The following is a 24,480-nucleotide window of genomic DNA, read 5'->3' on the forward strand; positions in this document are numbered from 1 at the left end:
ATACTTGCTGAGTCTAAGTTATATCCTTTGAAAACTCACAACACTCTGCCAGAAAATTTTCTTCCGTTGTTACTGCACCGAGTACGTTTCCAGTAGCTGTTGTTGTAGGTTATTCGGTTTAGAAAGGAATAATCTTGTCACGAGTGACATACATACATCAACGGTGTAGGCATTGGCAGAATTTCCTGTCATGGTCATTTTCTAAAAGCATGCGTTATATAACAATGCGACGTTTCGTATAGTGGCTTGCATCAGTCAGTGTGCGAGACGGCCTCATGCCAGATAACTAGACTACGACGTTCAGTAGGGCGGGTTAGTGGAGCCGTCTCACAAACTCGCTGGTGATCGCAACATCTGTGGCCTGTCCGCGCTGCTGTCTCGACTAACCCTTCTGACTTTCAGGGCTGTGGCCGGCTTCGCTGGTGCATTCTTCGTGTGGCTACACAGGACATACGTTGTCTTCATGAGAAGCAACGCCTGCATGAAGAGCTTCCTCTCGAAAAAGTGCGTCAGAACTAACGGCCTTGGTTTGTTCCGCGGGGTGTGGCCATCGAACCGTGAAAGCCAGTGACATCGCTATTGTGATGTGTTCACCTGTTATTGTTAACGAACTGCTCTCGTTTGGTGTATTTCTATCACGTCGCTTGCGGTCGTGACGGTGGGCTTCACGTGCCTCCAACAGCTTGCTTGAATGTATTGTACCATCTACTTCACTTCAAGCCTGATTTAGTTCGGAATGCCAGTGTGTAAGGCATGTGTTTGTGTTGTAAGTGTTCACATCTCTGTCCTTGAAGCACCGTCGTCCGCGGGCTGGGCCGAAAGCCATCCGTGTCTTTAGACAAATCACTTCTGCTAAAAACCGTCGGCGGCCGCCGGCCAGCGCGGTTGAGCGTCATTCACGTATCAGCGTCGACGGCGGGGAGTTTGTTAATTCATCGCCGCCTTTTCCGAGCCATTCGGCACGCGCGCTGCTCGTTTGAGTTTCGAATCGCCCGTTCTGTCGACGCTCCCGGCCGCCGCACCTCCGATGCGATGCGCGTGTCGCTCGCGCTCCCTCCGGACGGCTGTGGCAGGACTCACTCTAACCGCTGCCGATGCCGCCCGGCTGCCTGCCACAGTCGCTTCCTGTACCCGTTTCTGGTGGCGCTGTTGATCTCGTCTGCCACCTTTCCCCTGGGTCTGGGGCAGTTCCTCGCGGCCGACCAGACCACTCATGATCAGGTTAGTGAGCTTAGGCTTTCAACTCCCCCCGTAATGTGAGCGCAACCTTTCAACTCACCCCGTAAGGTGAGCTCAAGCTTACAACCCACCCGGTAGATGGCGTGGATGCGCTGTCAGTGTGCGATCCTGCCTTGCCTGCGTGATTTTCAGGTTTTTAAACGTTCAGGTGTATTATATAGTCTCAAATGTGTAGCAAGCCACGATGACCGCCACTGGAGCCGATGCCCCTAGATGTTTTCGAATGTTTAAAGCTGTTGTTCTTGCATTATCTTGGCGGCGTCTGATGAAGCCAGCATCTGCAAGTGGATTATTCCAGAAAAGATCAGCCTTTTACAAGATTGAATGATTTAATGGACCACAGTTATGATCCATGAGACGAGAAAGGCTAGTCAAATGCAAGTTTCTAAAGTTTCAGCGTTAATGTCTGTCGTCATTGTCAACATATCTTTGTGTGCCGGCTTTCAGGTTTTGGAGTTATTCGCGAACTTCACTTGGTCTTCTGAAGAGCTCTCTGTAGACGAAGCCGAAGCAGTGGATCACTGGACAAATCCATACACCAACTTCTACATCAACTTGTGCATATACATCTTAGTCACGGTGCGTATCCTACCACTCGCTCCCTCAGTAGAGTGCTCTGGTGTCGGTCAGGGGTGGTATAGGTGGCAGCACAATCGAAGCGGTCGTGGCTGGGCCGCGGATCAGTGCAGCCAGCGTGTCCCTGACTGTGTGTTGGTGCGGGGTGTTTTGTGCAGGTGCATAACTCATTTTTTTGTGTTTGTACGCACGTGCGCTCTAGGGTCTCATTCCAGTTAGACTAAAACTGGAGTCCGGACTTCTAACGTTTCGGAACGTGGAATCCAATAATAGGATTATGGCGTGGATAGATCAGACATTTGGTGCACTTATTTGAAAACAAAAAGATAGGATTGGGACCTGGAATAGTATTCAGTATCCAAAGATTGAGACTGGGGCTCGAACTGGGTTCTGGAAACGATTTCTGAAGCATAAAACGCTGACAAAATTCGTTCACATTTAAGTTACGACCATGATGACTTTCAAATACATGTGAACGAGATAAAGATCAGCACTTAATACTCTCGCACATTTTGTCAGCTTTTGCATCAGGACTGAGCACCCATGACCAGTGAAACACGTGACATTGGATAGATGTTATCACTATTTGTCACTGTATCGGACCCACAATGAAAATTAACAGAAACTTCGGTAGGTTATGTGTCGGGCTCGGGTGTTCGTGACCTACGGAAAATGCTTAGTTTGGTGGATGTTTTCATTTTGACTGCAATCATGCCATGTATTGTTTAATTATTTTTAAGGTGACATGGTCAAAGACATGGATATAAACGTGTTACGAACGGTCTTTTATCATTGTTAATAGTGAGGTGCGTTTCTTTGCACAAAATAAGAAATATCGCCCCTCCGTCCTGGATTTGTATTCGGAAGGCAAAACACTGTGTGAAAGAAGCGATGTGTGGAATAGGCGTTTCACCAGAATGCAGGGCAGGGATCAGTCGCTTGCAAAGAGTGACTGCTTACGAGCTCATCACCTTTGAACGGCATCCATGCAACAAAACCGAACGTTTATAGGCATGTTCGGCTGCGGAGGTCGTGGCGAAACTCACAGCACGTCTCCAAAATGCTCACGTTAGATTTCAATATAAGGTATTAGTGGCATTACGCTGTGAGTGAGCGCCCGGTCCATCAAAGTGCAAATCAGGAAACAAATGACACGATGCACGGAGCTAAAGATAAGCACACTGGGCGCTTCTTAAATGGATGATGAGAACCATAGTTAATTTGATCGGACAAGGGTCAAGGCGACAGGGGTATCAACATTAGGTAAAAACACTCTGGAACCTGACGTTGTAATGATATATTTCCATGGGGTGGTAATTGTCTGTCCGTACAACTACCACGATCTCACGTCTGTTCGTACTCGTTTCATATCTGTCCGGACTTAAGATCTCAGTATACATGGTAAACAGTCGCTTCAGGAGGACTCAAAATGCATACATGTAGTGGTGCATTAACGTGGGCTCTGGCGGGGGTCAAACTGACTCCTCCCGAAGGTTTTTCCAGAATGGTTTCTGACTGGCGCGGCGCAGCCGCACCAAATTTTGCATAGCTGTAGATAGCTGAATAGTGGATCGTTTGGTATTGAAAAATTGGGTGTATGTTGTAAGGTCGCTGACCTACGGTAGGCCAAAGTCAGGCCATAGGTTCTGCGTAGTCAGTGCCTAGGGAATCGTGCAATCTGCAGCAACAACGGAGCGTCAGACGAGACCATGCATATCGCAGATGCTTTCTTAGGCAACACAACAATTCAATGAATAAATTCCATTAACCTAGGGTCAGTTTTGAAGGCCAGACAAAGCTCAAACATTTTTTATTCTAGGGCTCGCTATGTGGAGTAGTTTTTTATATGGGGTATCTTTTTTAGTTCCTGAGATCTCAGCGGGGTCATATTGACCCCCCGAACGAAGGGTATGTATCCGACCACCCGGACGGGTGTTAACGTGTCCATAATCCCGTCAGTTTTCCCAGCATAACTGGTCATGTCCTTGCCAACTGCGCACAATATTGTGGACAAAGACGGCTGAAAATACGAAAACAAGTAAAATTTCCGAACACGCATCACGTGAAAGTGCTTACCGGCTGCTGCTGTGATTACAATAGCGCAGGTCATAGGGAATATGGCGACATGCGACATTTTAGCGGCGCGTGCACGAACTGTCACGCAGGGACACTTAGCTGTATGGCGCAGACACCGGCAGGTTCGTTGCCAGCACCCATCGTTCATGCTTCATATCAGGCATTGTTTAATGCTGTCAGCGTCTGCCAGCAAAGCATAAGCCCGATGCACACGTTGCGAGGTTCAAAAGGAATGAAATCAGTGGTGTTTTGCGGTTTCTTTTAATCGTTCTGGTTTCAACACGCATCACAAAGTCCTATCAGGCATTCTTTGGAGCTGCCGTAAAAAGTGATCACCAGCGGCATTTGAGAGGCAGGAGTACGCACCGCGTTACAGCGTTTCGCGGCCCGTTGCTGTATGAGCTCCAAGTACTCTGGAGTGTCCTGCAGCTTATGGCCCTGATGACATCGTTCTGCACTCCGCAGCGTCCCGCCAATGAAAGCCCGGCGACAACACTCGATAACAAGTGTGATTATGGATCGCTGATTTTGCCTGCTTACTATGCGACAACTTTGAATTTATTCGCGCTGAACAAGCCTGTATTGACCAAGGAACTCAGAACGAAGAGCCTATGCCAAATGGAGAAACTTTGAGAGCATCTTATAGGACGACTTATGCGACGCAAAATTCGAATATTGAATACCGCGATGCGCTTTGGGATATTTTTACGCATCTGTTTTGCATCTGATCACACGAAGTTTGTTTAAATAAGGTAAACTTTGGTGAAAACTTGACGGCAAACGTAGTTTGTAGTGGGTCCAAATGAAATGTTACCGGGATCAAAAGTCACAAACCGTTTCCATCGGGCATTCTGCATAGGGTTTCGCAGAGAGCCTGGCCGTTCGCAAGGCAAATGGCAACTGTTCTGGTGTGTTTTAGTTGTGTTGAATGTGGCCCCAGTGGTTATTACGTGTAGTCCGAACCACATTCTGCAATCCGCGATTCAAGTTTGTCGACGTTACGAAAAGGCGTATTGCATTGGGTGCATCTCCATTGTTTTTGTGCGGTATTTGTGAGGTGCACAGACCACAAATTGTTTGGAAGCATTGCATGCTGTTTTAGAACTTCTCCATCAAATGCACAGAGCGACGTTACATCAAAAGCTGTCTTGACGCGGAATGCAAGCACTAAAGCCTTGCTATCCAGAGTACCGGTGTAATCAGCCGCATTAAAGGGTCATGCCACATTTTTCGTGTTTGTCACTTATTGTTGGATCAGACGCGTCCGATTTCGTTGCTACTGGTTTTTTTATACCAGTTCACTCGAAATCCATCTGCACAGTCCATGATTTCAATTGGAAGTGGTCGCTCCTGCGGGATAAATCTTAGTGGACTTCCTGCCCACCGCTACGAAATAAATACATTTAAATTGCCTACCTTTTTCCAATGTGTGTATTTTGTGATATTTGCAACATGTCAAATTGTCAAAATGCTTGTGTACCAAACGCTACGAAAGCTGGAAACACTTTTTAGAGAAAAGGATTTGCGAACATGAAACTTTTTGTCCTGCCATTTCAACCATACGTTATAATAAGTAGGCGCTTTGCTTTGGTTTTCCCCTGAAACGTTTAGCAACGCGGCTCTTTTCAAAGCGCAGCTGAGCTTTCAGAAACGGAGAATGACATGGTCGAAGGTCACACACCGTTCAAACTTCAAACCATGCGCTTCTCGGTAACTAATCTTTGCCGCCCGCTGTGCCAATCACAAGCATTCATTTTGACTGACGTCGTTCAAACCAGTAGAGGTGCCCTTTTTGTGGCCGCAGGCCCGCAAGGTGCAGGTTAAAACAAACCAAAAGTGGTACCGCTAACTCGAACAGCTGACAGCGGCCCTCAGCAGATTCTGCCGTCGTCATGACAACGGTGCTCATGGCGGCAACGGTCGTGACAACAGCAGTTGTCGCGGACTCTGGATACACTCTGGGACTACCAAGCAAGAAAGAAATGTAGTGCCGCCACGAAGTGTCGATAGCGTAATTTTATGTTTTGACTTAACCTTAACTTTTTTAAAACTTGAAAATAACTCGTTATGCTATTCAAGATGAAACAGCGATTGCTATTAAATACAACGAAGACCTAGTTCATGTAGGCGACAGCAGCTCGCGCACGAAACGCGTACGCTTGTGAAAAAGTCAAACGAGTGGTCATCGTTCGAAACGTATGTAAAATCATTTCCTGTAGGTGGCGAAAATTGACAGTTTACACACCGTGCGCTCAAGTGCGCGATAGAATCGTAAGCCCTGCAAAAAAACGTGACTGCCTAGAACCATGTCAGTTGAAATGCCCGCATTCATATCTGAACACCGGTCTCTAGCAAGACAAGTGGGTGCCCTGGACTGGAGCCGTAATTGCAGCTTTGCTTTTCCATTTCAGTGGCAATAGGAGATGTTCGGTACCTGTCATATCACAATAACCCTGATGTGCCACAAAAGAGGAAGAAATGGTATGCCACGCAACCGAAATGATTCCACGGGATCATTTCAAGAAAAACAATTTCAGCGAAAAGGGACGGAACAAAATGAATGCGACGACAGCGTGCTGCTCTAGTCAGTCTGTCTTATAACTTATGTTTATATCCAGACGGAATTTCAGGAACTTAGAAGGAAGACAAATGACAAAATCCAGGACATATTGAGACAGAAAGTTGGAAAACAGTTTTTTTAACGCTTTATTTGACCCTGCAAATATAATCGTCGCAGTCGCATTTAAGGATGCCATTACGTCATTGGTCCTTTTGATGATCTTCGTCTTGAGCCAATCTCTACCTTTGCTTGTCCAAATCACTTTGAAGGACCATCGGTATTTGGTTGCTAATGCTGCTAAGATCGGTTATTATATATGTTTCGTCACTGGCCCTTTTGATGATCTTAACCTTGAGCCAGTCTCTACCTTCGCTTGTCCTAATCATTTTCAACGAGCACAGATATGTGGCTGCTAATGCCGCTAAAATCATTTATATGTGCTCCTCTCCCATGATCCACAGGGTTCCTAGCACTTCCAAAGAACAGACGTTGGACCCCGGGCAGACACAGAGAGCTCCGGTTGCTGACTTGCTTAACATGCAAGGCGTTGATAAGAAAGTGGGTCTTAAACGAATCCTGGCAACCAGAGGGTTTAACTTACAGTGTTGGAGGAGTTGTGCCCGATAGAGAAATGATTAGCGCTTCCTTAGAAATCAGCATTTGTACGCTTGCATAATATTATACAATTCACGGCCCGCTGGTGGTTTGCTGTGGTCGTGCTTCGTTGCATAGTGCTAGCCCGCCCTGTTTTTTTTTTTAATTCAGAAAGACGAGTGGCATGTAGCCACTGGTGTCCTGCCGCAAAGTACGGTCATGTTAACGGTGCGACGTCCTGCCGCGGTGCTCAGGTGCTGTCCGCTGATGCTCGTTTCAAGTTCTGTGCGCCTGCGGTGTCGGTGTCACGTCCCACCCTAGTGTGGAGGTGCCGGTCGTGGCTGTTCCGCCCAGCTCTGTATGGCAGCAGGACCGATGTCTCACCCTGCCGTGGTGATGACGCGGCCGCCGCTGCTGTTTCACCGCAGTTCTGTATGGCAGCAGGACCGATGTCTCACCCTGCCGCGATGATGACGCGGCCGCCGCTGCTGTTTCGCCGCAGTTCTGTATGGCAGCAGGACCGATGTCTCACCCTGCCGCGGTGATGACGCGGCTGCCGCTGCTGTTTCGCCGCAGTTCTGTATGACAGCAGGACCGATGTCTCACCCTGCCGCGGTGATGACGCGGCTGCCGCTGCTGTTTCGCCGCAGTTCTGTATGGCTGTGGTGGCGTCCACCCTCCCGGTGCCGTCCGGCATCTTCATCCCCGTGTTCAAGATGGGCGCGGCGTTCGGCCGTCTGGTCGGCGAGTGTCTGGCAATGTGGTTCCCGCAGGGGGTCCGCTACGGAGGCCACATCTCCCCCATCCGTCCAGGTCAGTGGTGACGGTCAGCTCCGATGCGTCACGTCAAGCCGGCGCGTGCCTGACGTCTGCCTTCACTGTCGTGCTGTGTGGAAAACAACTCTCTCAATGCCTGCCGACATAACATCAGTGTCTTCTGGTACATCCCATGCAGTTGTGATCATCGTGCATCCGTAGTGTTGTCACAATGTTGACAAAAGTAGAGACAACTGTATCTTAAAAAGGTGTGAGTAATAACGCTTTTGTTCACCAATGGCTATTTATGGCGGCACTACTCCGCTGATATCCCAGTTTGATAGTTTTATACCCCCCCCCCCCCCCTTCTTAACCCCTGAAGAATCATTGAATCAGTGGAGATTATCCGATACATCAGACGATACTCATGATTTCCTACGACCCAGTTACCTGTCAGCTTATTGACCTGCACGCCGCTAGTAAGGTTACAAGTCCAGTTAAAAGTAGCGGCATTTGGAAAGTTTGTAGGTATATACTGAATGCCCCATGTAAAATTGATCGAATGCCTTCGGTGGTACTTACTATATATATATATATATATATATATATATATATATATATATATATATATTCATAACTGTCTGTTTAACGTGATGGCAGTAACACGAGTAAATTGAATTAAATAGATGAACCAGAACGTTTGCTCCAACTTACGCACACACTGACGTGCAAACTCAGAAGCTGCTACCCGCCAGCAAAGCGTCGCCGGAAAAGATCCGCTTTTTCCAAAGTCGCAGTCTCAAAGAGCAAAAGAACTATAATTTTGTTTTGCAGCTCCTAAATCAGTTCTAGGAAACGTTGTCAAAACAGGTAACCCCTCAACAGGAATACCTTTGCTACGAATGGTTAATTTAATATATCATTGTGATTGCTGCTGCACGTACGAGACTTGCAGCGGCAAATAGTATTAGCAAGATTTGGGGTATTTCGGCAATATATAACATCATCATTTCCGACATCAGCGTCACGTGTTCTCTCGGTATTCTCAACGCGTGCATGCGGCCTGACATCGCTTAAGTGAAATACAAGTTAATTGCAAGTTAATTGCAAATCAAACAGGATGGTGGGAGATCCGAGGTAAACACGCCGTTGGCATTACGTGGGGGAAATGGCAATGCATAATTTACGAAGTGGCAGGTAATGACCGTGCTCACGTGGGGCTGCAGACAATGACATTATTCGTCGACGCCGCGATTCTCGACGTCGCATTAGCGGAGTGACGGTGATGTGTAATCACACGGCGTGGCTAGTCAAACCTGCCTCGTATCGGTGGCCCTTTGACCTCCCGCGAATCACGGACGCGCCGCCGTCCGCTGCGTGCTCTGCTCGCCTGCCCACAGTTTAGAGTTAGAGGACGACGCTCTTTACCTGGCGTGTGGTCAGGTCAACATGTCCGACCCGTCACAGCACTGCGTAAGGCGGCCCTTTGAACCGCACGTTGCCAACGACATTTTTTTCTGGGTTCCCTCACCGCTGTGGGCAGCGGCTGCCTTCAGCTGTTGCCGGCCTCTGATCTTTACTTTCGTTTTGTCGAGAAGAGCACATTCTTTTGCAAATCACCGCTCAGAACGATGTTGGATGGCTTCGCTGAATGCGACCGCGGTATTTGTTTTGGTGGTCTGACGGGCCATTTCGCTCAGCCGCTCCCCAGTCGCCGGAGCTGGTCCGTCGGGTGGAGCGTCCATCTTCGGCGCTCTGCGTCCCGCGCCGCGACTCGGTCCGTTTTGCCAGCTTCCACCACCGGGGGCTCGGCTGTGGAGCGGCTCGGCAGCATGTGTTCACGGGCCTGCGGAGCCGAGCCCCCGGACCCGTGTAATACGGCTGGCGCGGGTACATTCTGCGGAGGGCCAAACTCCGCCTCCTCGGCTGACAAAAGCACAAAAACCAATGCTCACAATCAGACCACCCAGTTTCCGCTACTCTGTTGTCCCGGCCCCTCAGCCAGCCGCTGCTTGAACATGATTATTGTCAGAACTCTTGGGAGTTCAACCCCTTTGGCCCACCGTATTGTATATGCGAAGCCAATCCAAATGTTTTCTACCATTGTGTTACGCAGCCGGCGCGACCCACACTATACACATTTGTAACAGCCAATGTCTGCAACTACAATTGCCCGCTCTCCCCCCCCCCCGCCCCAACCTCCAACCACCGAGCTTGGAGCTCAGGTTGGCCAGACCGTCTGTCCCATCCTTATTCGTATGCATCGGGTATCTGTGTTATTCTTCTCATGAAGTATTTCATTGTTATATTAACCGTGTTGGTGTTCGATTAGACCGGTTCCAAAGTCGGAGAAAACATCAGGCATGCACTGGCACGGTTGCCAGTAGCGTTAGCCGGCCTTTCCTCCAAACCTCTGGATGGTGTGTTCACGGAGACGGTCTGTTCCGACATCGCACGATCCAGGAATTGTTGGCAGTTGCCACAGATATTCCGCAAAGTTCGGAGAAGTTTGTTCAATCAAGAAGTGCGACAATCCCGGGGAGGATCCAATCAGGGGAACATTGCTTCCCGCAAAGCTGCTGGGCTGCGACAGCTTCCACATAGCAACACAGCTCGAATCGCCACTGTGTGTTACCACTTAGATGCAGTTCACAACACGGGCGTGGCGGTGAGTGTAATGATGTTTCCATATTTGCGTGATCTAGAACAGCTTGTGGTGCAACCGGTGCCTTTGCTTCTGCTGTGCCATTGCAGTTTCATTAACGAACTATTGTGCCCTGCAGTTCAAATTCAGCTGAAGCTGCAACTTTGTTTTCTTAATGCAGAGGGGAGTTTTCTTTTCAGTCGTGTCAGTTGTGTGTCAGTTGTGGCGCCCCCCTCCCCCACAGACGTTTTGAGAAAAAGTCGTTCAGATCCCGAGACAAACACATTTTTTCTCATTGTGAGAGCAGGAATGGCCATCTTTCCTATTCAGCTTCCAACATATGCTGTCGAAATACGTCCTTCACTCACTGTGACGGTTGTGCTTCGTGGTGAATGTAATTATTCAGCTGGGATTAATTTGTACGTACCTTTTTTGGCTTCGCAAGTGACATGATTCATTCATGACGTCATTTACTGGCGAGCTCCGTGCATGCTTGAGGTGGACAGAGAAGAGGACAAATGTGAATTAAAATGCATGTCTGTCAGGCTTGGATACGTGCTAACGTGGTGTTGTTGACCAAACACAAAATCCACAGGCATTATTTTGCGTAATTATCCCAAACAATATTCAGCTTATCGTTGCAACACCCCTTTTTGGGCACGAGCTATCATTTCAAGTGAGTACCCCGCTTTTTTGTTCGTTCACTCATTGCTACACCAGACGTGTGCAAGTTGATCAGCAATGCAATCTCTTTTCGAAGTCCTCCTGAATAGCTTAGGATGTTTAGTTGAAGTAGCGACCCTGCGGGAAAAATCTCATTTGACTCCCTGCCCACCACTATGAAAGAAATACATTAATTTGCATTGATTTCTATTTTGTGTGTTCTGTCACACTCGAAAGTATCAAAATGTTTGTGAACTAAATGCTGCGAATGCTCGAGACATTCCGCTTAGACAACACAATATGAGAACATGAGGATGTTATCCCGCGAATTCGATAAAACGTTATACTGCGGCTTTCATTTCTCCCCTCTGACGTTCGCCAAAATGTCTCTTTTCGAGGTGCACTTTGGTTTTGGAGATAGAAGAATCACATGATCCTTGTGACGCACTAGTTCAAGCTTCAAACAATGCGCCTCTCGGTAACAGGCCTCTGCCCGATCGGCCAATCACAACGTTTTCTTTCGCACCCAGGGAGATTTTCAGTGGTTTCCTGGATAAAGATAGCTGCGACTGCAGGAAAGAAACGTAATGTTGTAACAAAGCCTCGGCAGCGTTATTTCGACCTTAAGATAATTAAAATTGGCCTCCTTGGTTCATATTAACAGTCCTGCAATGGCAGTAACCAATGCTAGCATTAGACGAACTAGTTCTGAGGTTTCACAAGAGTATGTTTTTAAAATATGCTTCAAAGGCGGCATACTACTTCCTTTAATCAAGCACTCCCAATGGGCACAGTACAAATTTGCGTTTTAACATTCCTGCGAAAACACCCACTGAGCACAGCTCTCATATTTCAGTGCCGCGACACGCCCCGACAAAACTCTTCTCTTCTCAGAGCAGCACGCACACGATGATCCCCTCCAGCAACACTGGTCGCAGCGGTGTCACTGTACCACATTCACAAGCATCCAGTCGCTATGCTCACCATAGCAACATTACCTCCACGACCCATACATAAACAGCCCAGTGCAGACGATGCTTACCTCTGTCGGACCGCGGGCCGTGGACAACGCGTTCCCAGAGGCGCCCTCCTTTTCGGGACGCTCGCAGGCGACCCTGCTCAGCTGACGCCAGCCGTGACCGCCGCCCCGTCCGAGCCCGACCGGAAAGAGCTCGCGTGCATGGAGAGTCAGCTGGGAACCGGCCCCGTAGGATTCGGCCCGTGCTTCCTATCGGCAGCATCGCCTCGTTCGTAGCCTTCGTGTTATCACGGAGATAGCTAGTAAGACCTGGGTAATGATTTGAGGAACCTTACCCGTACAGTAGGCATATGTCCACCAAAATTTTACAGATGGGCACGCATTTCAAGAAATGACGTAACGATTAACCTATCAGCGATAACGCATGCATGATTGTACTCAACGCAAACATATCGTCTATGGCCACCTTTGTCGTCTAATCGAGTGTTCGCGTGGTGCACTTGTCACTTCCAGAATAAAATTGTAATTTAAGCTATACCGTTAACAGTCCAAGACCATCTTCGCTGACAACGAGAACTTGCCTCATGACAGCTCAAATTCAGTTTCGTGGTGTCCTTGGTTCTGATATCTTCCAGTGGCCATGGAGCCGCGGTGTTCCTATTGGTGCCTGGATCATGTCCGTTCTGACTCCACCGCAACCCGACAAATTCATCAACGTGCTGCAGTACAAATCACCACTTCGGCGGAGGCGGTCGCCATGATTTCCTAAACAATCCGGGAAAGGGAAGCCAAAGTTATGCCAGTATTGTTGCTGAACTCATTCAGTGATCAAGTATGAATGACTTGAACGAAAAAGTATGTCTTCAGAAAGTATTTTAGTTGTGAATTCCCTTTGGGTTGTTTATCTTGATTTGACTTATTGACAAAGCATCCCTATAGAGTGACGTGTGAATCCGGTTTCACTATCAATATGCGACTTTGGCGAGCACAAACCTTGCATTTTAAATACATAAAGGTAAATGGGGAACTAGTTCAGAATTGATTACAAATCACAGTTCACGTATCGAAAAAAGCGTTTTGAAATACGGTACTGATGATCCATTCTCAACAGTCATCGATCTTTAAGCAATGCGATTTATTTTTATGTGCACGGAAGCTTCATCATAAAATTTTGGTAAGTTGTTCAGTGCGTTAGCGAGGAATGTTATTCACATAGATATGACAGTAGCAATATCCTTCTTCCTCGCAGAAAAACCAGCAGAATAGTGATGTAGTTAGGTTAATATTTCGGCAACATGCCTTTATGGAAGCAATAGCAGAACCTAACTATTTATCCATTATTCTATTTTTTTCCAGGAATAAAGCTATTACTACTGTCTTAACTAAAATTGTGTCTTGCAAAACTTGTATACAAAAAGAATACAACATTTTATTTGCACTGACCGATATGTGTGAATCACCAAGATTGCCTAGCTTAATTTGCGACACCATCGGTCTGATGATTACGCGCCTTTCATCATCTCACTTGTTGGCCTCAAAGGAAGGCATCGAACTGGTTCGTAAAAAACGACAGGTGGTTGGATTATTTTCTGAAAAGTGCGCAAGGTCAAAGTGGTTTGTGTATAATGCTGAGAACTCTGATGACATTGATAAGCTACGGATCATCAAAACTGTTTACGCTTGTTATGCCCTATGTGCGGCAAGAATTAATTGTACTCATGCACAGCTCCGGCCATTGCGGAAGGGAAATTGAGAAATACAGAATGTCAGGTGCTAAGAAGGGAATTTAGAGTGAAGCACGGAATGTCTGACAGTTTGAGATAAGCAAACTATGTCAATTTACGTCTTGGCACGCTTGGCAGCGAGCGCATTGGATGTTCTAGTAACAATTACTTGATACGCGATCGGTCATCTAGGTATAGAAACTCGTCTCTGAATATCAAAGAGAAATTACCAGCTCTCCATTCTGGTTGATTGGAGCCATCGATCTCAGCATGAGCGCTTTGATCTCCGTAAGAGGACTCAGCTCAGATGCAAATGAAAGCCTGCAGTGCAAATTGGGGTTTAAAGAAACGTTAACCGAATGCCGGCGTGATCTTTTGCTACGCCAGCGGAAGATTGTACGATGAAGCAGAACTGGATTTGGTGCCTATTAGAGACTCCGCTAAAATTAGATGTGGGTACAATGCGTCCAGTGACTTGTATGCATTCTGTGGACGATCGCAAGCAGGGTATGTGCTGTAAAAAGAACATCGCTTATACGCGTAACGCAACAGGTTCGGCCACATAGTCAAACGCAACGAGCGGCAGGTAAATGCATGTGATGGAGCCGTGTTGTCTGAGGACTATACAACCCAGTCTCCGCATCGGTCTGCGCATCTACCAGCCTTGCCGTACGCTTTGGCGGATGGCGCCAGTTGCATCGGAGCTCTGGACGGTGCGCTCTGGCGGGAGGTGTCCGTTACACCGGAGCTCTGGACCGTGCGCTCTGGCGGAAGGCACCGGTTGCACCGGAGCTCTGGACGGTGCGCTCAGACTTTCACACCAGAGCTTTGGGCCTTGCGTGCGGCGGGAGGTGTCAGTTACACCGGAGCTCTGGACCGTCCGCTCCGGCTGGAGGCTCCAGTTGCACCGGAGCTCTGGACCGGCCGGCGGACGAGAGCGGCGGCAGCGAATGGCCGGGCTTGACTGGCCAGTCAGGTCAATCAGTCTGCAGCCAGTCCGAGGGCGCCCACCATGCTGCGAGATCGAGTTCAGGTCCCGGCAATACGGCTGATGTGGAAAGATATGTACCTCTCTTTGTGGATAATGAAGCATGAAATTGGCAATGCATACAGCGAGATTGGCATAGGAGTCGCCAGACAACGCTGTATGAAGTCATTTGTAGTGAGAGAATAAGATCGGAACCTGCCCTCAGTTTTTCACGACATGCCTCAATGCACACAACTGACAGGAAACTTACGAAAACAACGCAATACGAAAGCTACATAACAGTTGCAGGCCAGTAACTCATCGTGTGCATGCCGTGAAACCCATTTGTACTTAAAAGTATCATATAAATGAAAATGAGTTGTAAAATAGTTGCAGTAAAACATTATTTCAAATTTTAACGGACAATCTAAACCATATTTTACCTGCATAAAAAGTATCAGAAACGAATTTGATAGCCAGCCCGCAAAAAGGTTCCGGTCGCTTGTCAAAAGATGCTTTAAGCTGAAATTTTCAACCTGTTACACATTTGCTTCATCTTCCACGATATGCGCACCACCATTACGGGCACGCAGAGTTTGCCTTGACCCTACGTCTGGTGCGTTTATTCCCTCACTAGTCGCGTGTCTACCTTATCGGAGGGCAGATGGCTGTTCTGACGGCGCGTCCCAGCGCTCTATGACAACGTGTCTCTGTTGTCCCCGGCGGCACGTCCCGGCGCTCTATGACAACGTGTCTCTGTTGTCCCTGGCGACACGTCCCGGCGCTCTATGACAACGTGTCTCTGTTGTCCCTGACGTCGCGTCCCGGCGCTCTATGACAACGTGTCTCTGTTGTCCCTGGCGGCACGTCCCGGCGCTCCATGACAACGCGTCTCTGTTGTCCCCTGGCGGCACGTCCCGGTGCTCTATGACAACGTCTCTGTTGTCTCTGACGGCACGTCCCCGGTGCTCTATGACAACGTGTCTCTGTTGTCCCTGACGGCACGTCCCGGCGCTCTATGACAACGTGTCTCTGTTGTCCCTGGCGGCACGTCCCGGCGCTCTATGACAACGTGTCCCTGTTGTCTCTGACGACACGTCCCGCGCCACATGACAACATGTCTCTGTTGTCCCTGGCGGCACATATATGTCCCTCGTGGTGGCCCGTCTGTTCTCTGCGGCGGAGTTTCTTTGTCAGGCATGAAGGGACCCCCTCTGCTTTCTGACGGCGTGTGCCTATTCATCCCAACTCTGTTCTCTCACACAGTTATTCTTTGTCTGACAGCACGTAACTCTACTCGATACAGGAAACAAAGGTCTTCAGCTCCCGTTTTGCGGCATTATGAGTTAGGAGCTCTGAATTTCAGTATCGATCTTCATTTTACCGGGGGAAATAAGCGGTGGAGTCATCCCACTTCACATTTCACTCGTGGCCATAAATCCAGCTTGAAACGTTGAGTGCTGTCGATATAACCAATGCTTGCACTCCAAAGTTGCCTTATCAGTACGTTCTGGCATATTTAGGATTGATATCTTAGCATAAGAACTCATATACTCATACTCAGTATCGTACGCTGTACTCCACATCGTTACATTCTGCACTCATATCACGCAACCGCTGCATCCTGACGTCGGGCGTTTGTCGTCGTCTGCCGACGCGCATTCCCGCTCTCTAACACCGCCTGCGTGCCGCTGCCTCAGGTGGTTACTCGATCGTCGGTGCCGCCGCGCTAGCCGGCTCCGTCACGCACACCATCTCTACCTCAGTAATCGTGTTCGAACTCACCGGTCAGATCAACCCACATCCTCCCAGTCATGGTGAGAGCACGCTCGCGTTGTCCAGGTCTTGGTGAAAGCATGCCCACATCGTCCAAGTATTGGTGAGAGCACGTCCACATCATTCAGGCCTTGATGAGGGTACTCGACGTCATCTAAGCCCAGGTGAGAGCACACCGACATCATCTATGTCTTCGTTAGAGCACACCGACATAATCTATGTCTTCGTTAGAGCACAACGACATCATCTATGTCTTCGTTAGAGCACACCGACATAATCTATGTCTTCGTTAGAGCACACCCACATGTCATAGGTCTTGATGATAGCTCGCCTACATCATCTAGATTTTAGTGAGAACACGCACATCCTGCCATTCATGGTAAGAAGGCGCTTTGGCATTGTCAGTCTTGGTGATGCTCCGCCTGAACATCACGCATACTATGGCAAAATGTACATATCTCGTCAGACCAGGTGAGGGCACACTCGTCAAATGAAGCGCATCTTGTTGATGTCAGATTATGCCCATTTTACCGCCAGTCATGATGACAGCACGCACAGCCCGCCAGTACTGGTAAGCTAGTGCTACTTCAGACGTGCTAGTGTAGCGGCGGTGCATACAATGACCGATGTTTTGCCGTCCATAGCGGAAACGCGGTGCACAACTGCACGAGCTTCTGTTTTGGCCGTCGCCTCGTTAGGTGGGTGGGTGCCACCCCGAAACGGCATGTCTGATGTCACAATAACAAAGCGATAAGAGATAGCGTCGTAGCCTTTGGCTTAGCCGGCGTGTTGCGTGTTGTTTTTCGCAAATAAATGGCCCCACGTCATGTTGAGCCGCTGAGCTACGACGTGGTCGCCGAAACTGTGCTTCTCAGGATCGCTCAGAGCAGACTCGAATGATTATTTTAATGATGAAGATCACCCAGCTGATCAACCATCACCAGTGGTTTCGATGATCACGACTAATCTTACCGCTACCGCTACTGCTACTGCTACTGCTGACTGCTAATCTTACGATATACAGGCGACGTTGACAGGCCATTGATTTAAGTGTACCGAAACAGACTTATTTATTGGCTAGTGACCTACCTATAACCTTTCAGGTCGTTCGTGACTGGCTAAAAACCTTGTGATGGTTGTCAGGACGGAACAAGGTCACCAAGTCTGATAACTATGGATAAGCATTTATGGTCCTAGGCCCTAGACGATTTATGCACTGAATGTTATCCAGAGTGTAATTTTGTGCATGGTTGTCAAAAAAGTACCAATTTGTAAGCGGGGAGGCTGCATCATTTTTTTCGCCACTGAAATGTGTATGAGAGGAAAAGCACAAGTTGAGCTCAACCAGCGAGGCCGGAATAGCTGGATTCCCTTGACACTAAGCGTCTTACTTATTTCCGTTTCGCGGCTCTAGCTCAATTTGTACGAAATGACAAGATCCCCCCTCCCCTCTCTCCCTCGGCAACGACGCGAGCGAAAATAGGTCCCGTCCGGCGAGGGCTATGGACTGCAGTTACAGAAGTGCACATCCGAGTTACGGCTGACAGGGGCGTGCTGCTTCCGTGCACTCTGAGGAACCACTGAAAGGGAGTAATCTGGCCGATGTGCTGCGGAATGCTGCACCCTCACAGGCGCGTCCGTCTGATATTCCGTTCCAAGCTGGTGAGGCGCGCGTTGATATCTGCAGCCGGTATAATGAAGGATGAATATGGAGCCTATAGCGTCATTGGAGCATGGGGAAGATAATCAGGGATGCGTTGCCCGGGTCTACTTCTTTGCTGTTCAGGTCTTTTTGCCTTGTCTTTATTGTCGATGGCTCATACTTCCTGACAAATCTGTCGTGAAACGGCACCGCGCCGGCAAAGTGACCCGGCACTCTATTGAACCGGACACGCGACCACGTGTTGCAGCTGCCGGCTCTTTAGGGTAGCTGACACATGACACCTGAGCCCCTCATGTCCTTGATTCAAACAAGGAAAGCCTTGAGCTCCTGGCTGTTCGGCATTGTGAGCTCAGAGTTCTTGTGATGGCTGTTATCGACCTGTCATATACGTGGAGATATTGGTGGAACCACGGTACCAGGCAATTATTGGATATGTTTCAATAGTCAACGTTTGATGCTGTGCTTGCAATCACTGGTGATTATAGCACAATCATAAGCATTTGTGAACATGAACACAGCTTGAGACGCCGAGTGTTGACAATGCAATCAATGTTTGTTTGATAGCGTCGTTAAACCAGTATTCCCTGGCTTCTTGGCGGTCTAAAATTGTCAGCATCAAAACTCGCACACCTGACCCTGGATCACTGATGACGCTGCAGGCGAGCTGACTCATGATACCTAATGTCGTCTCGTGTTCTAATGCGTTCTCGTCACGCGCCTGCCGTCCATGACCCCCCCCCCCCCTCTTGGGCCTATAGGGCACCAAAATATCGTGGCAAAGGTCACCACAATTTCATTTTTGGTCAACATAACCTTTATTTCCGGGACACATCGAAGCTCAGGGGCACCACAAACGCCGCCAAATATTCAAGTTCAACTCAAACCTAGCAAATAATTAACCACAAGCAACAAAGTTGCCTAAATTTGGTGGGCCATTCCGGCAGCAGATATTTTACCGATTAAAAAACAGGAATCTGAAAATAGAGGGACCGAGATTCAAGGACTTCTTTATGAGGTGGGGGGGGGGGGGGGGGGGCTATAAAGTTCCAGTAACATGCTGTCAGTTGACATATGGCACCGTACCTACATATCGGCCACCGACACCGGACACTGGACCCCCGCCGTCCGCTCTGGCGGGAACCGTCTGTGCTGGCGTCGCACTTCTGACGGACAGGTGTGGCTCTGCCTGCCGGGCCGACGCCGACGCCGACGCCCCGCTGCCACTCAGGGCGACAGAGGCGGCCGCGCGCTGTTTTGAGAGCGGCGCTTGTGACGCGGAAGAGTCACTTGTTTTCCGGCCGGGCGGGTAGGGATGCCGGCGCGCCTGATGTATTAGATGGCCCGCGGCGACGGGACGGGCGCGGCCGGTGCGGTCGTGAGTGGCGCGCGCAGGACAGCCGATCGCCGACCGCGGCGGTACCGCGGAGCAGGGCTCGGGACAGAGCCTGGTGGCTGACGGCTCGGGACAGAGCCCGGCGGCTGATGGTTCGGGACAGCCCGGTGCTGCTCGACCCGCCGCCAGGCCAGCGGTCCGCTGGCGCGACAAACTGCACGGTTAGCGGATCGACCGGCCCGGCAGCGGTGGCTTCATCCCGTGCCTTTTAACAATTTTTTTTTTGGGGGGATGACCTTAAGCCGTGTTGATGGGACGAAGCGCACGTGCTGTCTGAATGAACAGCAGAGTGGAAGAGTGAATGTGCTATCTCACGTTCTTCCGCCTCATTCCTTTTTTAAGACTTCAGAAGATAACTGAGCTTCTTCCGGCCCATGGGGATGAAGGTCATTTCAAAGGGAACATTAATCATAATGTCCCACCCTCAGTGGCCTTCCCAGAGCATTTAATCATTTTCATACAAGACAGCGGCTCACTAGAATCTGGTCCCCTTTCCGGGTTTCGTGACGGAATAAATGAGGTCGGCCATTTGCGCATATGACCCCACTTAATGTGAATAACGGGGTCCATAAAAATCAGGTAGTGCGGGAGACGTGACCATAACGATACAAATGAGGATGCATGAACATATTTCGGCGTCAGTCTCTGCTGGACTGAGCTGCATTACGTTCATTTGCAGGTCATTTTAGCAACGCTTTGCCCAGGCTCGATGATTGGCATCAGGCTTGTAGCTATGTCTGGAGACGTGGGCTCCGCTCAATACGCGCCACACACTGCATGTTCCTGTGGCACCTTGCGTGAGGGGCAGCACAGAAGTGGCTGTGCTGTGACCTGCGTGCGAGGAGCGGTGCCGAGCGGTACAACATAGCCCGCCGGGTTATGAGGGCAATAGCGGGCCGGTTATTACCGGTTATTACCGGCAGTGCTCGTTGTGGTCATATCTGAGGTCCTACGTCCGGGATGGACCGTTTCAGAGCTGTGTGCCCAAGGACAGCGAAGTGGCAGGCTAATGCTCAGACCACCGGGTCGTGGACTGTACAGTGGACTGCTTTGTGGACAGCGCAGTGGACTGTGCTGTGGACCATGCGGTAGGCGGTGTGATTTACCGCGCGGCAGACTGTTTTTTGTTTGTTGTTGTTGCGTTGTTGACATAGTGGACTGCGCAGTGGACGATGCGTTGGCCCATGCGATGCACTATGCGGTGGACTGTGCGGTGAGCTGTGCGGTGGACCGTACGGTGGAGTGTGCAGTAGACTGTGCAGTGAACGGTGCGGTGGACCATGCGATGGACCGTGCGGTGGACTGTGCGGTGGACCGTGCAGTAGACCGCGCTGCGGATCGTGCGGTGGACCATGCGGTGGACCGTGCGGTAGAGACTGTGCGGTGGCATGCGCGGTGGACTGTGGGGCGGGCTGTGCAGTAGACCGTGCGGTGGACCGTGCAGTAGACCATGCGGTGGACCGTGCAGTAGACCGCGCTGTGGATTGTGCGGTGGACCGCGCGGTGGGCTGTGCAGTGAGTCGCACGGCTGGCTGTGGTGGTGCTCGGCCTGCTAGACCGCAGCGTCGAACAGAGTACGGCTCTCTCTGCCGGGGCACAGGGGCTGATTGGGTCCACGCGCTATTCAGCCACGTCCGCACCATGGACGGGAGCTCGGCATGATGACATTGTCCAGCGCGATGCTTGTATGCATGATTAATTAAACCGGCCGCTGCGCATCTGGAGGCCGGCTGTTGTGTGCGTTCAGCATATAATTTGCCTATATATTTTGGTAATGCCTGTGGCATTTGGCTACTGCATGCATTTGTGCGTTGGAGCCAAATGGCTGGATTGCATGATAAACGTTCAAATCGGATACGCATTTCACTCCATGAAAGGCTAACCTTGCCTGGAAACAATTTTCTGAGAAACATCAACCATGGCTTCTAAAGAGCGCTAAATGATTCCCGAGTGGCAAACATCCAACATTGGTTTTAAGTTGCACAATGTTTCATAAGGTCTAAATTAGTGCGAACTTTTTGGCGTTTTTGTGAACCCGTATATCAACCTGAAGCTGAGAACACTAGCAGTTTAAACACACGCCATGTGGAATGGCGCCAACCCACAGAGGGATGCAACGAGCATAAACGGCACTTCACTGCGACTTAACCTTGTCCATGGTGCATGACTGTGAAACTTATGATTAAAGTTGTATAAGCGGACAGTTAAAAAACCTGCATGAAAACATCGAGTACTTTTTGGTAACTTGCTCCCATTTGTTCTAATGATGCATACAGTAATTTAGATGGTTCAATAAGTAGCACTTTGATTGAATCGTTAATGCTAATCATAACAGCCGTACGGTTCCAGAAGAGTCTCGCTCAACGCAATCTCGCAATGGCTGGCGTTCGTTGAAAGCAGCTTTTGCCTTTTGAATGGTAGGACTCACTAGTTCTGCAAAACCAATCACTGCAGTACATAAAATAGAGGCTTCCGTCGGCTGGGCAACCGGAAGCGCACGCAGACCGAACGGGATATTTCACAAGTTACCCCCAGGCTCCTGAAAAACCTGGGTACGGTCCTGTCCGATGCCGCACAGTGGTGAAGGGGCGCACGTAGTCATGTCTGGTAGCGGCAGTGGTATCGCCCAGTGGTTTGAGGGCACATGCAGCCATGTCTGGTATGGGCAGTGATACTGCCTAGTGGTTAGAGGGCACACGCAGTCATGTCTGGCAGCGGCAGTGGTGTCACCCAGTGAGAAGAGGGTGCATGGGCAATCTGACAAATAACAATGAATGTAACAAAAAGCAAACTTTCTTTTGCAATTCCGATATGCTATAAAGTAGTGTTATGCCTGTTCATGTAGTTCATCAAGCAGCGTTGTCTATCCATTGAATTTAGCACGTCATTTGGTGAATGAACAAAATAAGAGGTGCATCAGGAACAGGGTTTTAGTGTGATTAGAAGAATATTTTGGTAACATAAGAAGCGCTCCACATTATGAACATCCCGAACTGCTACCAAGCCAAACTGACGTCACGTCAACTGCTGCACGCAGCATTTGTGCCGCTCTTTTTCGGTGTTTGGGGTCTCAGCGTTTACAAAATATGCAGCCATATTTCTGAGATGAGAGATCACCTTGATTATTTGTGAGAATGTTTGCAGTCAGGTTTACGGAAGAAGCACTGAAAACAATTGTATGAATTTTAGTAACAGTAAACACGATTTAAACTGTCTGACGCTTTTAAAACGCCAATTATGTTAAAAAGCACTCTAAAAAAAAACAGTAGTCACATCACATCAATACCAATACAAGCCATTGGTACACACTACCAGTGATCACACGCATTTTGAGCCCCCGATTCACACTTTTGTCAAATAAGTGTGATCTCACATTTGCACAGCTCGCGGGACTATGAAATTGCAGGTTTTCTCACAATTTCCACACTGATCTTCAGTCACAACACCGGACTTCGTAACTCCCCTTCAAAACAAAGTCTTAACGGGGTTTCATGGTAATGCAGCTCAAGAGGTTCTTCTTGTAAAACACAATTTTTTGTTCAAGATTTTAAATTTGCCGTATCATATATGTGAAATGCTTGGAAAAATGTATATATATATATACATATATAATTACTGTAATGTTTCCCTAATTCATAATGCCCTGCTAACCCACAAACCCGTGCAAGGTTATGTGCTCCGGTACGTAAGGCGCCAACCGAGCTGTCTGTAAATGATACGTTAGTAGAAGAAAAAAAACGCCAGCAGAAGAAAAAAGGCAGACTTGCCGTCGCGTATTATTTTTATAACTTCTGGGAAGTGCCCATTGTTTGGGTGCTGTACTTTTTTTGCAGATAGTGGCGTTTGTTTTTATAACATTGACCTGTGGTCTAGAAATAAGGAAAAATGACCCGTTCACAACGAGTGTCGCAAAACCCGAAGTTGCTCACGCTTGTGTTCGCGATACGCATTCAGCAGTAAAATCTTACTGACAACCAATCATCTTCCTCGGACTGTACCACATGTGCAGCATCATCGCCTCTGCGAATGCATCAGCGTCCATGCTGTTTTGACCATAAACGAAAAACAGCCTGTAATATCACGGGGATCCAGCGACGTTTCTATGGCGTCATTAATCAGAAGACGATTTTGAAGTTGGGTGTAAATAAGCCTTTTCGTACTTTGCGGGCGTGTAACTCAAGAACCAGAGCCTTTTAGGGTCTCAAAAGAGCATATCCGTGAACTGCATTAAAACGTCCTCAAGATGGCTACTTTCAATTAAAAACGCCATGCAAATGTGGAACATTTCCTTTAACATTTCACCAGCATGCAGTAGCGATTACCAAAATGCATGATTAAATCCGTTGAGAACAGCCAGCGGGATTGAGATTTATGATACATTTGCGCCCGGACAAAAGCGTTCTGTGCCGTCGTTACCGAACATATTGATGACCTGCCACACATCTAACATTATCCCATGAGATTCCTGTGAAATTGTTAGGACGTGCATATGTCCCGACCCTTTTTTCTTCCTTGTGTAATAAATTTGTTAGCGTTTCATTGGTGTGCGTATATGTGGTTGCGATTTTAATGCGGCTGAGTCAGAGCATCTCTCGATACAAAGTAGTGTGCACGGTTCTGTATACGAAGAGTAAAGGGGCAGACAAATATTGATCTGATTATGACTCCTGCCCCGAAAAAATGCACATAGTTATGCCCTCGCATATGTTGCATGCAGACCAGGATCATCAGGAGCATCTAACCTCGGGAGATAGCACTTCACTTTGCGCAACCCTGAATTCGCGGAATGCTTGCGTGGCGTAAAATGGCGTTGCATGTTCTCTATCTAATTGGTTTCACTCCGCTGTGCCTACTATTACCGTTGTGTACT

At 48.8% G+C, this 24,480-nt stretch overlaps 2 protein-coding genes across 2 annotated transcripts in view; both read left to right on the plus strand.

The window, feature by feature from the left end:
• Window positions 1-16,576, plus strand: part of LOC119097210 (chloride channel protein 2) — a gene marked incomplete at both ends in the record, with an annotated part of 87,007 nt that extends 70,431 nt beyond the window's left edge. Inside the window, 5 exon segments of the mRNA XM_037220263.1 lie at window positions 403-504; window positions 1,119-1,221; window positions 1,687-1,818; window positions 7,696-7,858; window positions 16,479-16,576. Of these exon segments, the coding sequence (XP_037076158.1) occupies window positions 403-504; window positions 1,119-1,221; window positions 1,687-1,818; window positions 7,696-7,858; window positions 16,479-16,576 (598 nt within the window).
• A 6-nt stretch (window positions 16,577-16,582) lies between these two features.
• The window catches only part of LOC119097211 (uncharacterized), a 71,794-nt gene continuing 63,896 nt past the window's right edge, over window positions 16,583-24,480 (plus strand). The window contains exon 1 of the mRNA XM_037220265.1: window positions 16,583-16,595. Within this exon, the coding sequence (XP_037076160.1) occupies window positions 16,593-16,595 (3 nt within the window). The 5' untranslated portion in view covers window positions 16,583-16,592. The remainder of the gene's footprint in view (window positions 16,596-24,480) is intronic.

This window comes from Pollicipes pollicipes, unplaced genomic scaffold (assembly GCF_011947565.3).
Source record: "Pollicipes pollicipes isolate AB1234 unplaced genomic scaffold, Ppol_2.1 Scaffold_4295;HRSCAF=5057_pilon_pilon_pilon, whole genome shotgun sequence".
NCBI lineage: Eukaryota > Metazoa > Arthropoda > Thecostraca > Pollicipedomorpha > Pollicipedidae > Pollicipes > Pollicipes pollicipes.